This window comes from Lepidochelys olivacea (assembly GCF_965140295.1).
Source record: "Lepidochelys olivacea isolate rLepOli2 genome assembly, chromosome: 4".
In the NCBI taxonomy this organism is placed as follows: Eukaryota; Metazoa; Chordata; order Testudines; family Cheloniidae; genus Lepidochelys; species Lepidochelys olivacea.
Window position 1 is genome coordinate 19,339,175 of NC_140414.1, and position 23,739 is coordinate 19,362,913.

The 23,739-nt window shown below is 40.0% G+C and overlaps 1 protein-coding gene across 10 annotated transcripts in view; it reads right to left on the reverse strand.

The window, feature by feature from the left end:
• RUFY3 (RUN and FYVE domain containing 3) overlaps positions 1–23,739 on the reverse strand; it is an 81,286-nt gene that overhangs the window by 15,958 nt on the left and 41,589 nt on the right. For 5 of the 10 annotated variants that reach the window (XM_084626335.1, XM_084626333.1, XM_084626336.1 and 2 more), the window contains 11 exons: positions 21,146–21,263; positions 18,533–18,634; positions 16,505–16,628; positions 15,369–15,430; positions 13,600–13,665; positions 13,429–13,498; positions 9,585–9,677; positions 9,049–9,132; positions 8,187–8,354; positions 6,512–6,609; positions 2,493–2,612 (listed from right to left, as the gene is read on the reverse strand). In XM_084626335.1, the coding sequence (XP_084482461.1) occupies positions 2,493–2,612; positions 6,512–6,609; positions 8,187–8,354; positions 9,049–9,132; positions 9,585–9,677; positions 13,429–13,498; positions 13,600–13,665; positions 15,369–15,430; positions 16,505–16,628; positions 18,533–18,634; positions 21,146–21,263 (1,105 nt within the window). Of the gene's footprint in view, positions 1–2,492; positions 2,633–2,843; positions 4,944–6,511; positions 6,610–8,186; positions 8,355–9,048; positions 9,133–9,584; positions 9,678–13,428; positions 13,499–13,599; positions 13,666–15,368; positions 15,431–16,504; positions 16,629–18,532; positions 18,635–21,145; positions 21,264–23,739 lie in introns of those variants that run through there. The other 5 variants (XM_084626340.1, XM_084626341.1, XR_014711335.1 and 2 more) reach the window with 4 other exon arrangements.

Genomic DNA, 23,739 nt, shown 5'->3' on the forward strand with positions numbered 1-23,739 from the left:
AGGTCGCTGAAGCAGAGATAATATACTGTTCCATAGATGGGTATCAGCACCTTGAAATCTACCGTAATACACTCCTTCTAGCTCTCTCAGCGGTCAGGCCACTGATTTGCACACGAGCTGCTGCGGAAGGTTCCAAGGTTAGCCCTCCAGCATTGCTGTAAACCAAGGCGGAGGTGACAAAAATATGGGTGATAGCAGTGAGTTCATATTGGGGAGAAATAAATTGTAATCAGCAGCCGAAGCACAGGTGGAAGAGATCATTTTAGGTCACTGACACCAGCTGAGAAGTCAGAAGTGAACAACCGCAGACCCTCAAAAATGGGGATCCTCCCATACGCTCAGGTTGCCTCCTCAAGCAATCAGAATCAGGTTGGTCTTATCTCATCTTGCTCTCATTCTAATCTGTCTTGGCCAAGCACTAGAAAAGCTGTGACAACATGGTGTCTAGGACCAACAAAAGGAGATGTAGAGCTGCATGTTGTCAGCGTACTGATGGCAGCATAGCCCACCCACTTTCTTCCCCAGCAGCCTCACCTCCTCATTGAACAGGAGGAATGATAACTGAAGACTACAGAACACTGCAAGAGAGCCCTCGGAGCAGATAGGTAAGAACTCAATGTAAGTGATGGAAATCCCCGCTCTCAGGACTTTTAGAAATACACTGGGCAGAACAGGAAAATATACCGTAGGGAACAAACCTGGCTCCAAAAGTCAAGGTAAGTGAAGGGCAATAGGTAACAAAATCAATGTCAAGGGATTATTTTTAGAGAAAGAGGCTAACAACCGCTCTGAAGAGACACCAGCATCCTGCCCTCCTTAAAAAAAGCATGCCCTATTTCCACCAACAGTGCCCATACCTCTCCAGTTGTTTTTACAAATACAGGTGTAGCTAGCACATAACAGCCTAAAGCTTCCAGACCACATCCAGGACCCCAGGGAATAGAACTGGGTGAAAAAACACTTGAGACATGGATCGGTGCCCACTGATGCACTCAATACCATACAAATCAGAGTGGTCTTACTCGTAAAATTGTATGAAAACTCATCAGAACAAAAAAGAGTTTCCTAATATGGCAATCCAGTTCAAGGAAGCAGTTTACTACCAATATAGCTATCTCAAGGGCCTTGTCTACCAACAGAATTTGAACTTAAATTAACTAAACTGACTTAGAAATCAAAACTAAATAAATATAAATACAGTGATAAAAGAGTGTCCACACAAGGTGCTTGCACTGATTTAGCTGAATTAATTTCTAAACCAATTTAGTTAAATCAGTGTGACATCTGTGCGTAGACACAATCTAAAACCCCTTTTACATCTGATAATATTGTTAGCAGTAAAGACATAAAGACTAGCATTTTTCATCCTGTTGGATGCAGTCTAATTATACTATTGGCAAAATTTTCAAATGTGGGCACATAAAATGATGTGCTTGTGGGAATAGCGATGTCCTTTGTGTGCACAAATGAGACCTTATATATATTCGTTAATAAAAGCCCCATCAGTCCTCACATCCTCCTCCCCACTGTAAACATTTTGTTTTGTATCACTTCACTTTATTGAGGTCCCTCACGCTTCTTTTTGCCTTAAGGTGTCTGCTAAAGAGAAAGAGGTCAAAGAAGGCAGTAGGAGACAATATATTTTATCCAATGATGATTCATAGTGACCTTGTCATGGGCCAGAGAATGTATCGTGTATGCAAAATGAGAGGCCATCTTCTATTTCATGGTAAAAGGGTTTGTATTTTCCTGATATTAGTAAACTGACAACTCTGGAAGAGGAATGTGATAGTTTTTCATGCTGAGTTTTCTGTCCTGGACTTTCAGGTCTTTTTTTGGTTCCCAACAAAACTAAGGCTGTTTGTGGATTTAAAAAAAAAATACAGGTTTATTTATTACGTTGGTGCCCAAGGATATTTATTGTCACAGTCTCCTAAAATAGTAGATTTACTTACTGGTGAAAAAGAGGAAACTGTAGATGATACAATAGCTCTAGCATTCCTGATTATGAATAATCACATTGTTTGCTGTCTATTCTCTCTCTAAAGTTTATATTCTATAATACAAATGACATTATTAGAGCAGAACTGCACACTGCCAGCCTCTCTTTATGAGCTTTTAAATGCCTGGAGAACATTTTTATATTTAATTTCCACCCAGGGTGTTCCTCAGACAGCTTTTGTAACAAGATTTTTCTTCTTTTAGCATTCGATGGTGCACGGGACTTGTATTATTCTTGTCATGTTTCCGGATTACATATTTTGTAATTTTCTTTAAAAAAGGGGTAAGTTTTAACAAAAATGCACTTGCAATTCAGATATCCACATTTGAAAATTTGGTCCACAACGTATCGAAGCACTTCCCCATTCTAAGGTTACTCTGCGCCTGTCTAGAATAAACACACTCCCCCATTTACTATGGGTTTTCCCAGACATTTCTGACCTGGCAGAGAAAGCACACCCAATAAATACATTAGAAAATGGTCTCTTCACCGCTGTTTGGTGAGCTGTTCCACTTCCATCTGAAGACTGTTGATCTTGTCACCAAATTCCAGCTTGAAGAGCCGGTTGTCCTCCTTGGCAGACTGACGTTCTCTCTCTGCCTGTCGCAATCTGGATTTGAGCCACATGAACTTGTGATAAAAAACAAAAGCCATGGTGGGGAGGAAGACTGAATTTAAACAAACAAAAATAAACCCAAAAAAAGGAAAAACAAATTGTATGGTAAAACAATGGGAAGGATGAAAATATTCTAAAGAAAGACAAAATGTAGGTGAACCAGGCAGAAGAAACTCTGATTTTCAAGGTTTTTTATTCTATTACTACAGTTTACAGCTATTAGATGATAAACATAAAACATTTTATCCATATTCAAAGCAAACCTCAAGTACACAGAATTTTAAGTCAAATTTTAATTTTAATGTACGTTACATTTCAGCTTTACATATGTAACTGGAACTTGCAACATAGGTTATCTACTATATTTAGAATTAGTGCATTTTCCTGGTCTCTTCCACAACTATCACATCAGATTAAGCACATATGCATTTACATCACAGCAACCTATACTCTGGATCAAATATTAGACAAGTTGCCAGATATTTAAGTCTTCAATCCTACTATAGCATTACTGTGATAGGAGAAAGTTTATTGTCCACAAGAAGAATTTGGTGGGGGTAAGGGGGTTGTAACAATCCTAACTAGCCATTTGGGTACCCTAATGAAAGCTTTTATTCTGCAGATGATTCAAATAAGTTCAGAATAAAAGGTCACAGGTTAATTTTGTGTTTTCAGACATGTGACTCAATAGCGACCCTCAAATACTTAGTTGTTATTTTCCAGGGAGTCTTATAAAGTCTGCCATTGTGCAGTCATCAATTTTACAAGCTAAGGGGCGATACCCACCTGTGTACTGGAGGGCAAGATTGAGCCTCACAGATTTTTAAGTGTGTCCAGTGTGAATTAAATTTTTCCAGCTGCATGATAGTCATATAAGTCTCCCACTATGTGTCAAGGAGTCCTATTCTACATGACAGAGTGGGAAATTTACATGAGACAGAATTTTTGCAGGCAATTCACAAGGACAAAAAACTATTAAACATAGAAAAAACCCGAACTTGATTTCTTGAAGCAAAGTATTTATAGAATTATTTACACCCTAAAGCCTGTATGGGACCAGCATGGTGACCTCTTGCAACCATAGGGAAGAGGACACTAACCTAGAATATTCCAATCTACAGTTTTAAAAAAATTTGAAGTGAGACGTTAAGCTTATGATTATTTTTCCTATTCAGAGCCATTTCTAAGCTTTAGTTGGTCTTTCATTATTTTGCCAGAACTCTCAGCAAATTCCCTATTTGTACCAAGCAACAGAAACTTAGAAGCAAAGGTAACAAGTGTAACAGTGAAAGTCTGCTATTTTGTTTTATTTGTTATAGGCTAGTTACTCCGAGACAAGGACTGGCCAGCAAAAAACTACTTGTTCCACTCCTTCCTCTCTCACATTTATTTTAATCCTAACGTATACAGAGCAGAATATTTTTGTAAAATGTGTAATTATTCCTTTTCTAGGAAGAGGAGAGACCAACGAAACAACGGTCTCTCCTCAGCTTCCTTCAGTTAGGAAGAACTGCAGTATATTTCTAGAGGGAATTATGGCAGAGGTAGAAGGCAATGAAAAGATAAGGAGGTTCTACTGTAACGTTACTCTAAGACATCTAGTTACCAATTCTGTCTTCATGAAGTTTAAAGGAATCTATGGTTGATTTACCTCCCCACCCCAAGTCACTAAGACAAAATTGTTGCAAGCAGTCTTGGTTAACGAGGACTGGATCTTCATAGTGATGAGATATTAAGATGTAATGCCCATTTGTTAAACCCAAAGAACAAAAGTGAAAGGGTAATGGTTGGGAATATGCACGTAACTACTTTCAACTACTTCCAGGGACACATTTTCTTTGTCTACTTCATAACTAGAGAAAACTAGTTTGGCTTCCCCAGAACTGGCCAATCGGATATTGGCACAGAACCACACATCTAGTACCGATTCACGTTGAAGACTTGTGTTGTATACAGTACGTATCAAAGGTATGTACAGAGCCACAAATCTCTCATTCCTTAAGCTTTCCTTCTGTATTTATTGGCCAACTCATCTGTAGTTTAACAAAGTTTATGTGGCAAATTAGGGCGCTTCTACCAAATTTTCTATCTCTGAAAAAAAAAGCCCAAAGGTTTTAAAAATTCAGCGAATTCCTAATTAACTTTAAATGACAATTAACATTTTAACAGTTGCTTTTAACTATTCTTAAGGTTTTTCCCCTCATAACTAAGTTTCGATGTCAGAGTTGTGAGGTGACCAGTTGCAAAAATGCCTAATGGTGCTTCTGGATCAGTTTGTTTGCTGCACTATTTAAGGTTTTTGCCTGTTTCACCAAATCCTTTTCACTATATGAAAAATGTCAGAATGATGATGTGTGGGAAATGGAAAAAAAATAAAAACAGTAAGAGAGAAGTTCAAATCAGTTAACTGAACAGATATTGTAGTACATTCAATATATGTCTGTATACATTATGAAAAGGCAAACATTGCTCAGAGCCACTCAGAAGACTACAGAAAACCCCTCAGAAGAGTTTGATGAAAGTTACACACTCTACAATAATCATCCTTTAACTGAATAAGGTAATAATTATAAAAAAAACCTTAACTATTCCCCTTCTGACTTTATTTCCAAATGAAACAGCATTTATCTTTAGGAAATGCACCTCTCGTGCCCGCTCGTATCATTCAGGATCATAACAAGGGAATGGATGCATAGGTGGAGACACTTTGGACTAAATAAGTACAGTTCCTTTTGAAGTCAGTTCACACCAGCTGAACCCTCTGTGAAAGCAACTATAAGAAGCTCAGCTCCAAAGATGTTAAAGAAAAAGGATGCAATCCCCTGAGGCCCTCCTCTGGGAGTGGTTTTATGTCTGACCTCAGAATCCATCCCAATTATGTGAGAGTTGGTAGTGGGCTGTCAGCACTGTCTCACTAGGATAGGTGTTTGAGAATGTGTCCTCATGGCGCTAATGGATATGGTTCCCATCCGCCACCTCTGCCAGCTCCTAGTGCCAGAAACAGTCCTCTCCACTCCCACCCACCAAGGTACTTTAACTGTGCTTTCTTGCACTTCAGACCTCCCAGAAACAAACATGGGTCTCAGTTTTCATGGAGATGGACGTTCCAATTTTAATATAGAATAGTTTCAAAACCAGAACTCGAGTCTTACGTACCCATAAGCATATTTCAGATGTGACTGTTGTAATCCTTGTTCTTCATGCCCCCCACTACCGTATTGCCATCCCTGCCATGTTGTGTCTAATATAGACTGTATGCTTCTGAGAGTCATCCATTTGTACAGTGTTAGTGGTGCTGTACAGGCCTATTTAAATTAGCAATAGGCAATTAATTACCCAGTGTTACATCTTCACATTCAACAATGCGGACAAGGACACCCATAATTAGCTTTTATATATACACTGTGTATGCTCGGTTTGTGTGTATAAAACAAGCTTCTACAATAATTGATATTTTAGCAGGATGTTCTCATTTATGGAGGATTTTCCTGAGCACACAAAACATGTCCTTGCTACCAGTCTATCACGGAATTACTGCTTTAGGGCCAAGTCCTGCTCTCCTTATTCATCTGAATAGTTCCACTTACTTCCATGGGACTGTTCAGGTGAATAAGAGCAGTAGGATTTGACCCTTTGTTGTAATGCCCAGTTCTGCTCCCATGCTATTCAGTGGGAATTTTGCCATGGACTTCGCTAAAAGCAGGCCTAGGCCACTAAATGCAACTTGGGTAATATTAACGTTTCAAAAAAATATCTATAAAGGACTCTTAGGAATAGCACTTAGCTCTATGTAACAAGTTTATATAAAAATATGCAATTTTAGCACCTTCAAAAGTATACCACATACCACAGGGACACATTTATATTTTGTAACAACAAAGTTTCATTTTTACCTTTGTTCAAGCTGTTTAATAGTAGCAGCCATCTGATTTGTCTTCTCCTCCAAACGGCTGTTTAATTCACTCTTCTGTTTCACTCCCAGGTCTGAACTCTGGAAAGGAAAGTTACTTAATGTCTTCAGTAAGCAGTGGTAAATATGAAATAAACTACATTGGAAAATGAAATGGAATTGGTGATGCTAAAACATGTAAGAAGGAGTGATCCAAAGGGCAAAGATTGGAAGCAAAGATTAATAGTGTGGACAAGCATTTCCCCATGTCCTGGTAAGTGACTAAGTAAACAAACAATTTTATTTTATGTATTAAAGTATTATACCTGAACCACATGGTATGGATTGATGTAGTATCTATCAATATTACACCATCAATTGTGTGGCACAAGAGTGCCAGTTGCCTGAACTGTCAACCGTCTGGCAGCTAATTCTGTTTATGGTTTTGAAATTAAGTTGAATACTTATTTCTCTGGGCATTAGCTGTCTGGTTTTGTCTTAGTAGTCTGTTCTAGTGGATTTCAGTGATAAGTGGAACTGTATACATTAAAATAATAGATTTTACTAGATAGACACTATCATGGTTTTGTTTTTATAAATACATGGGTTTTACAGTGATATATGTTTACTTTTAGTTTTGGTCATTAAAGCTTTTCTTTAGAACTGACTTTGGTTATGCTGCAGGCGGTCCTCTAGAAGCAGAAGTTATAAGGACTATGATGTTGAAAGTCTCTGTCCATGGTAACCCATACAAATAATTTCATTTTATCATTATACCACAGCAAGTGATACTCTGTGTGTTACAGTAGGGAACACAAAAGGAAACCTCATATAGGACGTGACTGAGGGCAGCCCAAGTCTAAACTGGCAAATGAAATTAGGAAGTAAAACCACAGGCTACAGATTCTGAAAATGTTGCTGTGACCTCCTTGTTTCTACAGTTACTTAAAACATGTGCTCCAGTCTAGAGAAAGGAGATTACACACTGTTGTATACAGTTATTTGCACTAATAAAAGTGAAATACAGTAGAAAAGGAGCTTGCCCACACACCATCTCCCATAAGTGTTGGAAAAGATCCATCTCCTCAGTCTCTAGCACGTTAACAAGGGAACACAAGTGGAACTACTGAACCCTGAGCAGCTATGCAAGCTGCTCCAAAAACAATATCAGGTGATGGGTAAGGATGTCTCAGCAGCATGCTACCAAACAACTCTCAAAACAGCCATGTATTAGGGGAAAATTATTGTCTTACTATTCAACAGATAAGTATTTAGATATCATGGGATGGTTTTTCCTCATAAGACCCTACATCTGGTGAGCTTTTATTTTTATTTTTTAAAGGTATGAGCCAGCCTTGTAGTGCTGGCAAACCACACGATGACATGAAGGATCCAAGAACAGACTGACTTTCTACAGACTCCACTGCTTCCAGACCAAGTCACGTTCAGCTTTCCTCAGTTAGAAAGGTCAGCCTCAAGGCAGGCTGAGCGTGGAAGGAATCAAATGGAATCCATAGTGAGATTAAAAGATGGGGAAGGATGGAGCAAGGACGAAAAGAAAAGGTATACAAGTGACCCTCTTCTTCCCTCATGAATGACTTTCTGATAAGAAAGAAAGTCTAGTTGGTTCCTACATGCCATATCTACAAAGGGACCATTTCATTAGCTCCCTTCCCTACCTGCAGCTTGAAGGAGAGTTCATGCTTTAGTGCCCTGAGATCATCTAGTTGCTGCCTGAGTGCCACTAGTGCATCCTGCTTCTCACAAACATCTTTTTCCAGCATCTTCATGGCCAGCTCCATCTCCTGTCTCATTCCAATCTGCACCTCTAGTTCTTTTTCCACATCCTGAAACACACACATTATGTTTCATAACCAGTCTTCTGACTAGAACATGACTGAACTAATGTGTGATAATCCACCCTGCCCTTCACCCCATCAACACATACTATTAATCATGTTGCATTACAAATATCTTATTGCCATTATAAATAGAACTTAGAAATTAAATTAAGGAAAACAGATGCCATTACAGCTAAGTATTACAGCTATGTATCTGACTTCACTGGCAACCAATCAGAAAGCTCAAGTTGGGCCAAATTTATATTTGTCATTAGGGAAATGTTTGCAGACCTCTTATTTCACAAGAATACCCCTTTCAACCATTTTCCACATCCTTATCTCATGTGCTGTATAACAATAGTTGACAGGTGTCCATGTTGTAGGCTCAAGGATATCATTTACATTTCTTAAATACAAAAATAGAAATACAATGCATGTTTTGTGTGATGTTGACCCAAATCTGGTAAGTATTCTGCTGTGAAGCAGGAAAATTACTTCTGGTAGATTTTTGTTTTAAAACAAAATGAAGTTATTAGGCAAGGTTATTAACGGTTATTAAGCAAGGCATTTTGGAATACTATCACCTTTACTTGCATCTTGGACCATAACACATACCCTTTGCAAAAGGTAATTGTTAGACAATGAATGACTACATAAAATATTAATACTTTATCGAATTCTGAGTTTAGACCAAGCTTACCAGCCGTAGCTGAGTCTCCTCCTTTAACTGTTTTCGTGCTTCATTCAGTGCAAGTCCATCTGCAGTTCTGTCTTGCTTAGTCACCTAGAGTTAAGAGAACAAATCAGATGGAAATCAAACTATCAGAATCATCATATTTGTCAATTTGCTTCTGCCATTTTCAAACATTGATAGTCTTCACTAAGTTAATGCAGCAAGTAACATCCTTGTGACATTACTATTTCCCTCCGCCAACACGTGTTATTTAATGCAATAATGTATAATCAGTCTAGCCATTTGCAGGATGTAGAGAATAGGATTTTAAGTAGGAACAATTTATAAAGTCGGATAAAATATCTTTATAATTTCCAAAGGTAGAAATAGATTCCATAGTGGATACCAACATATTTTATCTGGTTAAGTAAAAACTTTGAAACAGTTCTATGGAGTTCCCCTTGAATTTAGAAAAAAAGATGGGATTGAGTAATGAGTGTGTCAATGGCATAAGTGAAATTCTCACTTAAGAGAAAAAAGATTCATAACATACACACACTGACCTTACGATTACTTTCCAAGAGGTAAGAACTTTCTTCTTTAACTCGTTCCATCTCTTCTTGCAGAGTTATAATCCTGTTGTTTGCAACTGCAAGCTGTAAACAAAACCAGAGAATTGTAACTTAGACACTGATGTTTCACTTGGCTAGATGGACAGCTATTTACATCACTTAGATACCAAGGTGCTCAGTCACTCAGATAAGACAGTGATGGGTGCAATATGAGAATCTTAACAGTAGAAAGATCTTCACTGGCCTACTTGGGGCAGTGGCTCTTTGTCCTATTCCCTGTTGGAATTCCTGGGAAAAAGACATCCATGACCAATAGATTACTTATTTTAATACAGAGGATCCTGACAAGACCATGATTCTTTTGTACAGTTCATGCGAAATGCATGAATTGATATGATAAGCAACACAATGAATTAGCGGTGTGCTACAGATAGTTTTGGTGGGCAGAGCTGTTACAATGTCAGTTATCATTTTAACCAGTATGGAGACTCCACTGAGTGACCACAAAATAAACTGTTTATCAACAAAATACTTTGATTTGCAATTAATTTGGTAGGAGATATGAATACATTTGATTGGCAGAGCATGTGAATTTTGCAGGCTTTAAACAAAAGGCTATTTATTACAGTATAACCAAAAACAGCAGCACAATCATGCTGCCTTTTAAAGTACTCAGTTTTTAATTGCACAATATAACATAACTTTTCTTCCTTCCCCACATGAGTAGATACAGTCATCTCCATTAGTGAAAGTGGATGCCAGAGGAGAAGACTGCAAAACTTTTTACATTTGTAACAGGACCATCTGAATATGTATATTTGGAACTGTTCACTAACCGGATGTATAAAGCTATCTGGAGTAAGCAAAACATGAAAATGTAAGGCCATTATTGTCCTTTTTCAGAGAGTATTTTAATTTGTATTATCATAGCACCTAGAGATCCTAATTGATATCAGGATCCCTTTGTGCTAAGAGAGGCTACATCCCAAAGAGCACGCAATCTAAACAGACAAAAGACAAGAGTCCAAACTCATTATTCTCCATTTCACATGGGAAATGGAGGGAAAGTGATTAACTGACTTGTCCAAAGTCATACAGGAGGCCTGTAGAAGAACGGGGAAGATTAGAATGCATGAACTACAAAGAAAAAATGGAAAAGGAAAGAAAAAAAAATTATACCTAGATTTGTGTATTGACTGACCTAAGTGACCAGTCTGTGGGGGTTTTCTGCAGAGTGACACATTTTTATTTATATTCAGCAAATTTTGAGCAGATACAGGAAAAGTCATCATTACATTTCAACATACACTATGACAACACCGAGTAAGAGCTGATTACAGAAGCAGATATTTACCAAAGAAATACATTTTTAAACAAAACATCCTCTGAAAATTTCTTCATAAATTCCCAGTTCACTGAAGATATTCATAGATTCACAGGTTCCAAGGCCAGAATGGACCACTGAGAGCACCTAGGCTGACCTCGTGTATAACACAGGCCACAGAACTTCCCCCAAATAATTCCTGTTTGAACAAGAGAGTATCTTTCAGAAAAAGATCCAATCTTGATTTATAAGTTGCTAGTGATGGAAAGTCTACCACAATCTTTGATAAATTGATCCAGTGATGAAATTACCCTCACCTTAAAAAAATTATATCTTATTTCCAGTCTGAATGGGTCTAGTTTTGACTTCCAACCCTTGGATCTTGTCAAGCCTTTTTGTCTGTTACACTGAATAGCCCATTATCCACAATTTGTACTTCACCTAGGTACTGAGAGACTCTGATCAAGTCACTCCTTAACCTTCTCTTCATTAAGCTAAATAAGGTGACAGTTTGAGCTCCTCAAGTCTAAGTCAGGTTTTCTAATCCTTTAATCATTCTTGTGGCTCCTTCTTTGAACTCTCACTCATTTAACAACGTTCTTCTTTAATTATGAACACCCATACTGGACATTTTATTCCAGCAGCGGTTACACCAGTGCAAATACAGAGAAGTAAAATAGCCTCTACTCGAGATTCCCCTGTTTACACATGCAAGGATCACATTAACCCTTTTGGCCACAGTGTCACACTGGCAACTCTTGTTTATCTGATTATCCACTATGACCCTCACAACTTGTTCAGAGTCTCTGCTTCCAAAAATAGAGTCCTCTGACTTGTAAGCATGGTCTACGTTCTTTGTTCCTAGATATATACTTTTGTATTTGACCACATTAAAACACATTGTTTGCTTGTGCCCAGTTTACCAAGTGATTCAGATCACTCTATCAGTGACCTGTCCTCTTCATTATCTACTACTTCCCCAATTTTGGGGTCATCTACAAACGTTATCAGTGATGATTTTGTGATTTATTTTCCAGGTCATTAAAAAAAAAGAAAAAGAAAAAAAAGGTAAATAGCTAAAGGCCTACAACTGATCCATGTGAGACCCAACTAGAAACACACCTGCTTGATGATTCTCCATTTACATTTTGAGACCTATCAGTTAGCCAGTTTTTAATCCATTTAATGCGTACCATGATAATTGTGCATCATTCTGTTTTGTTTTTTTAATCAAAATGTTGTGTGGTAGCAAGCCAAGATGTCTCATACAATGCATTCTGGGACACATTCTGATGCCTTCCATAAGCAGAAAGTATCAATCAGATTTCAGAGGAGAAAATGTTTGTTTGTTTTTTAAATAGTTAATTTTAAAAAGCATTCTTTTGCTGAGGGTCCTTCATGCCTAGTTAGTGGCAACAGACAACACAATCCTGTGCTTGTCATAAATATAAAGGGAAGGGTAAACCCCTTTGAAATCCCTCCTGGCCAGGGGAAAGCTCCTTTCACCTGTAAAGGGTTAAGAAGCTAAAGGTAACCTCGCTGGCACCTGACCAAAATGACCAATGAGGAGACAAGATACTTTCAAAAGCTGGGAGGAGGGAGAGAAACAAAGGGTCTGTGTCTGTCTGTATGCTGCTCTTGCCAAGGACAGAACAGGAATGGAGTCTTAGAACTTTTAGTAAGTAATCTAGCTAGGTATGTGTTAGATTATGATTTCTTTAAATGGCTGAGAAAAGAATTGTGCTGAATAGAATAACTATTTCTGTCTATGTATCTTTTTTGTAACTTAAGGTTTTGCCTAGAGGGGTTCTCTATGTTTTTGAATCTAATTACCCTGTAAGATATCTACCATCCCGATTTTACAGGGGGGGATTTCTTTATTTCTATTTACTTCTATTTTTTATTAAAAGTCTTCTTGTAAAACACTGAATGCTTTTTCATTGTTCTCAGATCCAAGGGTTTGGGTCTGTGGTCACCTATGCAAATTGGTGAGGCTTTTTATCCAACATTTCCCAGGAAAGGGGGGGTGCAAGTGTTGGGAGGATTGTTCATTGTTCTTAAGATCCAAGGGTCTGGGACTGTAGTCACCTAGGCAAATTGGTGAGGCTTTTTACCAAACCTTGTCCAGGAAGTGGGGTGCAAGGTTTTGGGAAGTATTTTGGGGGGAAGGACGCGTCCAAACAGCTCTTCCCCAGTAACCAGTATTAGTTTGGTGGTGGTAGCGGCCAGTCCAAGGATAACGGGTGTAATATTTTGTACCTTGGGGAAGTTTTGACCTAAGCTGGTAAAGATAAGCTTAGGAGGTTTTTCATGCAGGTCCCCACATCTGTACCCTAGAGTTCAGAGTGGGGGAGGAACCTTGACAGTGCTTAACTCAGTTTTCATTTCAGCTTTCCAGTTCACCTTTAACAGACATCAGTCATTACAACTTAATTCAGGAATCAGATATCACTTCTGCCTAATTCGGGATTTCACAGGCAATAAAGATGCACCCTTTTCTGTTACACCTACCTCCTCAGTAAGTTTAGTGTTGGATTTTTCTAAAGCATCCACCTTTGCCTGCAGATTGTTTACAGTGGCACTGTCAAATCAAAAAGAAAAAGCTACTGGTTACTTTAAAAATAAATATAACCACCACTTTATGTCTCTTAGATCATACCATAATAGAAAAGAACTTGTTACCTTAAGTGTCTATTGAGTTCTTCTACATAATTTTTCTGGTCCAGAATAGCAGTTATTTGACCATCTCTGAAAAACAGACACAGTGAATAGTCAGTGTTTCCTGATATACAGTTCTCTCCCAACCTACAAGCAACGATTGTCTCATGGGACTATGGGCTGTGCTTTAGCCATTCCTATGGCCAGCTCATCTTTAATCCTTCAGATACTGGTCAGTTCTGTGGTGTTTCCTGAGGCCTCTAGGGGACAATTGTTCTTTACAGAAGGGAAGGCCTGTTACCACTGGGAAGAAAGGCCAGGACTACCAGGCAGAGCTCATTCTACCTGATCCAACCTTCCCTACCAAGAATGTCCCCTCCATCTTGACCTGTTTAGGTCGTCGGTGGGGGTGGGGGGGGAATGGATTCCTAGCATGGACCCTAAAGTGGTTCCATGATGAAGGGGCTGTCTGAGGCAGAGGTAACACAGGCATGCTGCCACTTCAAAATGCTTATATGGGGCCAAAAGAAGAATATAGAGTGGGATTATTCAGCAGATGAAGGGGAGAAGAGAGAGAAAAAAAAATTCTCTTTGCTCCCATCTCTCAACTTCAGATACTATGGTCAAAGATATTCATCTTTAAAGTTCTCCGAGCACACAGGTCTGTGCTGACAACATTGCTATATAAGACCTATCTGTACCTGAGAAAAAAGCTATTTGGATTGTGATGGAGTCTACAGGACTGAGTGTGAATTCCTCCATGTGACACATCCGTATATTGAAAGATGAGAGCAGTTGTGATCTGTGTCTGTATATAAATTACTTACAGCCCTTGGAATTCGGACAAGTTGTCAGTGCAACCTTTAGCAGGACAAAGTTTGTATAATTTGCACAATTGAATGCCCAATCAATCAAGGAAGACATTTTGATTAGCAAGAGAAAATTCAAACAAACAAGTACCGGTATTGTTCTGCGTACTGCCTTCAAGCTTACAAAACAAAGTCATCCCCCTAAGATCCACTCAACAAAAGCTGAAAACAGACTTTGTTTCATGCATTTCCAGCATGAAAAGTTAAATAAAAACAAATTATTTTTCAAAAATGACAAATACAAGAGGAAAGTGCAAACTTTCACTCTGAAGAATCAAGGTAACACCAAATGAATAGAAAATGATAGAACTTCTGATCAATGAAGAAGAGGATTTAATGAATTTCAGAAGTACAGAAAGTCATATTTGTATGTATTGTATATTCCTGTATTTTTCCATTTCCTGTTCCTATACAGTGTTATACATCTACTTGCACATATGCAGGTATAAGAACTCAAACTAATCCGATAAGCATAATCTGGTTCATGTACACAATGGGAGATTTATTTCTTATGCATCCCCCTTTGATGCTAGAGATTGAAGACTCTCTTACTGGTCATATAATTGTTTGGAAAAAGAAAATTCCAAACCACGCAGCTCTTAAATTGAAAGAGCTCTAGAAAATGGCCTACCACAAGTTTGATCGCTGAGCCTTTTTGCTTTGTAAAATGCTCTCTGATTTAATTGCTGGTTAAGTCAATAAATGCAACCCCTTGCCCCTGAGATTCTGGATACTTTCCTGTTCTTTCCTTTGTTAACCTTCTGAATTCCATCCCAGAACTATAATTAGAACAAAAATGGAATTCACCATGACTGCAGTGTTTTAATTAAAACTACAGGATTATGGGTCAACTTGTAATACTACTCAAAAACCAAACAAATAACCCCTCTTCAAAAAAGGACACAAGTTTCCCTTTGTACTTACCCTTCATTGCCCTTACTGCTGTTCCCATCCTTCAAGTACATTGAAAAATCAATAACTCCAACCTACAAAGGAAGATTTTAGTATTTTACATATGGCTCTAACACTCTACCTAAATATTATTCTTTTTACCTACACAATTTCAGCATCATTGGTTTGTTTATAAGATCAATGCATTGAATTATAATCTAGGATAAATCCACTATACCAACAATCTACCCAGACTGATAAAAACAAGGATGAGCTCAAGTAGAAGGTCAAGTTGCTACCCTTTGTAATGCAAGTGGAGTACTGGAAGGAGGGAAGGACAGCAGATCTTGATCAACACACTCCTATACACACCAGCTATGTAAGCTGAATCAGGCATGCATGTTAACTTACTTCCCTCTTGTTAACGGCTATAAATGATTTCCTGACACACGCTTTTAGACAAACTAATACTCCTGACCCCGGTCAGAGCAGCATTCCCCTTCTTTTCAGTTCTCTTCCCCAGCTTCATTTCTCAGTTTTCACTTCCTCCTCCTTGGCCTGGTACTAAGTTTCACTCTGCTGTGTGTGACCTGTACGCAGGTCACAATGGGGAGCAGCAGCAAAGAGAAACAGAAGGGATGGTCTCTCAGGCCGGTCATTTTAAAAAAAACGAACAAAGGGAACAGAGGGCAGTGGCACTCCGCCAGAGTGCGAGACAGACCATCGCGGCCCAGTAGGTAGCGGTGGAAAGTGTTTTGACAGCACTTCTATGTAAGAGATGTTACATCTAAATGACAGGTTTCAGAGTAACAGCCGTGTTAGTCTGTATTCGCAAAAAGAAAAGGAGTACTTGTGGCACCTTAGAGACTAACCAATTTATTTGAGCATGAGCTTTCGTGAGCTACAGCTCACTTCATCTAAATGACTAAACCAAGTACAAAAGGGTCACCTCCAATGGCAAATATTGAGGAGGAAGGTAGAATAAAAAACAGCAGCAAATAAGACACACACACTTGCTAGTCTGCAAAACCCAGTTTGTAGCTAATACTTACAGTATTCCCCTTGTTTAACTAATTGGTATAATCGAAAACATACAATCAAAAACCAGCAATTCATCCCAGAAATACTTACAACATCTAGGGATTATTCCGATTATTAATATCCAATACCTGTGAATCCAAGTCTTCTCCTTTCATACAGAAGTTTGCATCAATGACATTCAACCCTACTAGGAGGCCAGCAATTATGTGACCTTCTTCTTCCATTATGAGAGCATTAGGCTCATAAAATTCACTGCAAGATGCACCAAAAGAGACAGTAAGTATTACATCACTCAAACCTTTAAAAAACAAGTTGGAGTTTGCAGAGACACTTACAGATAAACTGGCATGAGCTCTATTACCCACTACACTCCTGCCCTGTGACCTTCTAAGACAACAATAAAGTGTTAACACCCTCCCCTCGTATCTGGTCAGACGGCTGGCCGCTAGCGGACAGTCTATTCATCAGCCGTACAGCCGACATGGCTCTATCAACATACTGCTGCTCTGACCTGAGAGAGATCTAGAAAGGGGAACCTCTTAACTTGCTAAGCCATGAATGTGAGACAAAGGCCCAACGTAAGGGAGGCTTGATAGCTCTGTAGGTATATCCTGCACAAGGTAAGTTACTGCAGACAGGTCTCAGGTTTCCAGCTTTGACTGAGGTAATGTAGCACTCAATTATTTTTCAATTTAAAAGCAAAAGAGTCATGAATGCTAAGCGAACATGAAACTTTAAAAAAGTTACATACCCTAATTTTTCTCTGTTATAAACCTCCCATCTGATACTAGGCCACCCTACATTTTCCTAAGGTTAATTTCAAGCTTCTCCACCCACACTCAAGATAATTGAAGGAATTAAAAAATGAATATTCATAAAGCCAAAAATACTAAAAATTCATAACAAAGAAAAATATGCAGGCAATTATGCAATACTACTTAGCACTTTTCATCCATAGATCTCAAAGCAGTTTACAAAGTATCATTATTGCTGTGATGGAGTGTCCACCACATATAGGACTGGAAAGAGGTAAGGTGGCCACATAAGCCTAATAACTCCATAGCCTACACCTGGAGGAAGAGCCAGGGAGCACGGACCGATTGTAAACAGGCTCAGCTGGGAAGGAAGAGGCAGGGTCTACAAAGCCAGGAAGCTGGCAACAGACAGGGGCTGGGCTGCTGGGAAAGGGCAGTCACTCCCTGGGAAGAGGGTTGGGAGGCTGCAGAGGTGTACAGCCAGCAGTTGCTCCCTGAAAGGAGGGAGTGTGAAACTGGCAGACCCTGGGAGAAGGAAGGGCAAGCCAGAAGAGTAGGAATCAGCTCAGGGAATACACAGCAATGTTGGGAACTGAGCCAACTTTGGCTGCGTGTTGTAGGGTCACTGGGCTGGAAGCTGGAATAGAGGGTGGGCCCGGGCTGTCCTACCCGCTGCTGGGGAAGTGGCATTAGAGAGCCAGGGAATGGGAAGACTGCCTGGGTCACTGTGGGACTGACAGAGAATTGCAGGACTGTACCCCAGAAGGGGGGGGAAACGCTGAGTGACCTAGCTGGAGGGCTGAGTCAAGAAGAGGACAACACTGAGGTTTCTGGAGCGAGAGAGGAGCTGCAGACCAGAGACAGACGGAGCGATTATGTCCAAACCACAGAAAGGGCATTGATCTCGAGAGCTAAACCCCAGAGGGACCAGGAGGTGGCGCCAGACTAGCAGTGAGTGGCACACACTGTGACAATTTCCATTTTATGGATGGGGAAACGGAGGTACTGAGAAGTGAAGTGACTTGCCCAAAGCCCTGTGCCCTATCCACTGAACACTGCCTCCTCACTATACAGACCCCTTACTCCAATTACCTGTGTTACAGCACCTCTTTGTAATAAATGAAATGTTTGGATCTTTTGCATGCTGTTACTACAACAGTGGAAGATAATGGCTTTTGAATCGCAAGCAGAAAGCTGAACAGTTCCCCATCACTCAAAACAAGCTCCAGATTTCACCAGTGCCGCTGTCCCAAATCAAAACTACAAGTATAGTTGTTATTCCAGTGTTGCAGAGTAATAAAAATGCATTATAAAATGCCCTTTGAGTGCAATGGATCTACATCACTTGAGGACAGAGAATAAAATGAAACTCTCAGATTCAAGAGAGAAAGAATTGCTCACCTGAGAAGATCCTTTCTGTTAATCAAAGCTTTCATGTATTCTGAAAGCTTCTTCTGCATTAAGGCCAGGCGAAGCCAGGCTCTTCCTCTACCTGCAGGCGTCCTACCAAAGCCCAGAAACAAAACAAAGGAATTACTCACATGTTATAATATATATATTCACACAAACCTTGAATGTCTTACTCTGCTTGAAATCTCTGCAATCTACACATTATCTCAAAGTTGCAGCTTTCAGCAATTACTGTAGGTGGAAATTTGGGTATGCAACTACAAGTGCCCACATACAGTGTTTATCCCTGCAATCATTTGTCTTTTTCCTATCTTCCCTTTTTAATCCTCTTGGGTGCTGTTTCTGCAAAGAGCTAGCAATACTTATCTAGACAAAGATTATCAGAAACATTCAGAGAAATCAAGTAACGGGGCATGGATATAGAAAGGGGTCAAATGCAATTGTCATACTGGGCAAGTTAACAGAAGAATTCAGCCACACTCATTTTGGACTTTAACACAGTGTGGGTGCCCAAATATCTCTCAGGTAACCAATCCTCAGCCTGTTGAAGAACTGAACAGGGGATTTGTAGTATTGATTAAATATGGTTTTCTCAATGCTAGGTGAAGTTCTGAACATATCAAACAAGAATGTTTTATGGTTTTGATAGTTAATCTTTCACACTTTCTTCCTTCCCCCATTTTGGCCAGCAGGTGGAAAGTACATGGTTTTAGAAATGTAGAAACTGACATGCTGGATCAGAGTAATGGCTCACCTAATCTGGTATGATGTAGAGCAGCCAGTGCCCAATGCTTCAAAGGAAGGTGTAAACCACCCATATAAACAGTAGAATGATTAGAGGGAAATTATTTTTCACCTCCCAGCACTTAGTCAACTGGCTTGTAACAGGAAGCATGTGGAGGACTTCATTTCATTATTCCAGCTAGTGTAACCTGAGGTATTTTTGTTATCCTTGTATGTTTTCTTTTTTAATGCTACAGTGCTCTGGGCTTTTGTGACATTTTGTGGCAATGAAATGCATCAGTTTACATGTGTACAAAGGTTGGGGTTTTTTGGTTCATCTGTTTTAATTTTGTCGCCTTTTAATTTTATTGTTTATCCCCTTGGTCTTTTATAAAACGAAACAGTAAATAATGCACTCTGATCCTACAAGCTGTACCATGCAGGCAGACTCTGCATAGAGATTCAGTGAAATCCAGGGGCATGAGACTCTATTCACGTGGAACAACTTTCAGGATTACAGCCTGTTATGAATATAGGAGACACCTTCTCTATATTATTTGCTATTTTATGTACCTCTCATGTCACCTATTCATCTCCTCTCTGAACTGAGAAGTTTTAATCCTTAGTCCCTCCTCATGGGGAAGTTTTCCTAAGCCTCTATTCATTTTTGTTGCACTTCTGTAGATATTTTCTATTTCTGCTCGATTCTTTTTGAAAGGGGGAAGCAAAACTGAACACAGTATCTCAGGTGGCTAAGTAATATAAAGGTACTATATTTCCAGAATGATTCTGTCTCCGAATGCAATCTAACATCTTGTTTGCCTTTCTGGTCACTACCAAGTCTTCCATTTATTTAAATTAAAAGAAAAGGATTTTTTAAAAAAAGTCGATCAACCTCTATCTCCAGTGTTCCAAGATATCACAGAAAATTCCTATCTAATGTTCTCCCTCTTTAATGCCACTTTTCTTGAGCTAGAGTGAAAGAGATTCAATAAGACCTATTTCTGGTCCCTCCACATATCATTCATTTATTGCCAGTACTAAGTGTGCAGTTCTTCAGGAAGCCTCCTTGCTCTTTTATAATGAGAAAACATCCTCTCCACCACTAATTCCTTTGCTTGTTTTGGTTAAAAGCTGCAGATAAAGCCCTATTAATTGCTTTCACTTTCATCTCTTACTTACAATTAAACCCTACAGTACTGAGTCAACAATGTAATGCTGTTGCCCAAAAAAAAAAGAAAAAAAAGAAAAAAGGGCAAATGTAATTTTAGATTGCATTAACAGAGGCACAGCATGCAAGTCACGGAGGTGACAGTACTGCTTTACTGAGCGCTGGTTAGGCCTCAGCTGGAGTACTGTGTTCACTTCTCGTCACCAATGTACAGAAAAGATCCAGAGGCGAGTGACAAAGATGCAGATGATCAAAGGGACGGAATGCAAGCCATATGAGCAAAGGCTGAAAGAACTGGGTATGTTTCGTTTGGAGGTTTTCAAAAAGAGGATGGATAGCCATCTGTCTTGGATAGTTTAGACCCAACAAATCCTGCATCTTGGCAGGGGGTTCAACTAGACCTTCTAACCCTATGATTCTGCCTGGAAAGCAACAGATCAGGGGACAGGTCTACACTGCAATAAAACACATGTAGCTGGCCCATGTCAGCTGACTCAGGCTTGCAGGGCTCAGGCTGTGGGGTGTTGATTTTAGGGGTCTGGCTGGAGCCCAGGCCCTGAGACCCTCCCTGCTTGAGGGGGTCCCAGAACCCAGGCCTCAGTCTGAACATCTACACTGCAGCCTGAGCCCTGTGAGCAAGAGTCAGCTGACATGGGCCAACTGTGAGTGTTTTACTGAAGAAGTGTAGACATACCCAGGATTTCACTTACTTAAGCCCCGGCAGATCTTTAACACTTGCTGTGATCTCTCCAGCTTCAGGAACAAGCTTCTCTACCAGCTCCAGAGGTCCCCAAAATGACTTATTTTGTCCAAGAAAAGTCTTCTTGGCTAGAACAAAAAGATATAAATAGATTATTAGTTTCTCCCACATCTGTACTGTCTTAAATACATTCTCAAATTTGTTCAAAGTGAAACTAAAAGCAGAAGTGAGACTGACCCAGGGTGTCTAGCCCAGTAAATGAAGCTGGGCCAGCTCTCCTATGCTCGTGCAGGGGCTGCATTTGACAAATTAAGAGCACAAGGTGACACCTGGGGGCTGTAAGGTCAGGGAAAGCCCTGGTGAGAGTCATTTGGGAGAGGGTCTCTCAGGAAAGCTGCAGAAAGCTCTTCCCTGGGAGGGTCTTCAGAGACACTGTAGGTTTGGGACCTGGAAGAAGGCTGAAGGTGGGAGAATGGCAAGAGGGTTTGCTATCTGGTGTCCTCAAGCCAGAGAGTGAGCACTGGAAGAGGCTGAAGGCAGAAGCAAGCAGCAAGGGGAGTTGCCTGCTGGCTCTAAGCTGGAGAGGGCTGATGGTATGAGTGCACATCAGCTGGAAGGGCCGTGCAGCTTATCCACCGACACCTCTGGGGCCAGAGACCTGGACCCAGAGGAACCATGACAGGGCTGGGGGAGTAAGATGCTCCCAGCACAGAGGCTGTGGGGGTTCCCACTGGGAAGAGCAGGGTTGCACACCAGCTGGAGGGGCTAAGCTGGAGAGCCGAGGCTTGGGGAAGGATGCTGGAGCTGTATACTGAATGTACCGTTTGGACTATGCTGGGGAAATCTGGACTATGGTTGTGGGATCTTGGTTATGGATTTATGTTCATGGAACTTTTGTAATAAATGAACCCCACAAGGGCTATCTTTATTCTTGGTAGGACTCCATGGACTATTTCTGGGGACTCTAGTGGGGAATTGAGGCAGGTGTGCCAGTCATGCCACAATCTGCTACAGAAGGGTGCTCTAGTCCAGACCTCTGGAAAGTTCTGGTTTCAGAACTATTACTGACAATGCTCTCCTGCAATTTATATTTAACTTCCTGTAAACAGCTGGGTTCAGGGATCGATTCAGAACCAGAAAATTATACTTACTACTTGCCCCGTGTGTGACTGACTGCTTTTTATGTTTTCAAGCATAGGAGATGAATGTATGTATGTATGTTTAAGGACACTGCACTTGCTCAGGGTTTGAAACAGACACTTCTTAAGCAAAGGCAGATACCAAATATGGTACCTGGGGGCCCACCTGCGAGAGCCAGAACAACATACAGGTGAGCACGCTAGCCTCTTCACCAATAGCAGCTGCTGGACTAGAATTTCTACCAGGATGCTGTCACGGGCCTTTCTTCTGGGTGTGGGGTGGTGTCATCTGTCAGATCAGCATCTTGCTAGTAAGTAACAACTCCATCCCCTCTAGCTACTGGAGGAGAGAAGCTTGGGTTCTTTACTCTCCTGTGCAGGGTCCAACACTCCTTCACGAGGGTAGGGTCTTCACTGCTCTACTCCTCCTATAGCCTCTTCCCAACGCCTGCCTCCACCCCTGCTCATAGCTTTCTCAAGCAGCAACAGCATGCAATTGATTTGGTTGACAATTTCACAACTACTCATAGGATTCTGAACAGCAGCACTGAAACTGATCCAAAATTCATTAACACCAAAGGTATGGACAGCACTTGAAGCAAGGAAGCAGTCTTTCTGCAGAGTTGGGCAGACAACACTGTGTTGATTTATACACAAGTTACTTTTGGATGGTTATTTTCAAAACCCTAACTAGTTTGTTTCCGTTTCTAACTTGAAAGCAGAAGTTAACAGCTTAGACATCCACACTCATGATGGATGTTTTTTTTACTCACTACTGATTGGACAAGTTAATTTTTCTAAACCTGCACTTTGCAATGCTGATGTTCTTCTACTGTTATAAAACAGGAAAACTATTCCCCCAAGCATACTGCTACTATAGCCAGCATAAGAATTACTAATTCAATAAGTACCTACCGTAAGCCACTAAAATAGCTTTGCAGGAGGTACTTATAGAAGCTGCAGGGTATTTATACAACCTCCTGTCCATTTTTCAGAGCAACTGCAATTTTCATTTCAACAAAGTAATAACATTTCATAAAAAGGCAGTAAAAAAAAATCAGTGAAGACTGTTTAGCATTTGATTAGGTACACAGATTATTAAAGTCAAATACACACTGCTTGCCCATTTTGAAAAGTGCACTTCAGGTTTAAGTCACACAACCCCTAAAGTTTACAAATGTAACAAAACTAACGAGAAAAGCTCATAGTGCTACAGTAAGCAAGAGGAACAACACTACATTTCTAATACATGAGGAGGAACAGAAAGTTAGGGAATCATAAGTTTCCTGAGGAAGTCATTTTCTCACCAATCATTCAGCAACAGTCAACTGCACATTGAACAAAATCGGTTTAAAAATTACAAGAATCCGTGAAAGACAACCCTCCACACTCCTTACACGATTATGCCCATGAGCAGATTTTTTTTTTGCAATTTATGACATCACAGGTCAAATGAAATCAAATG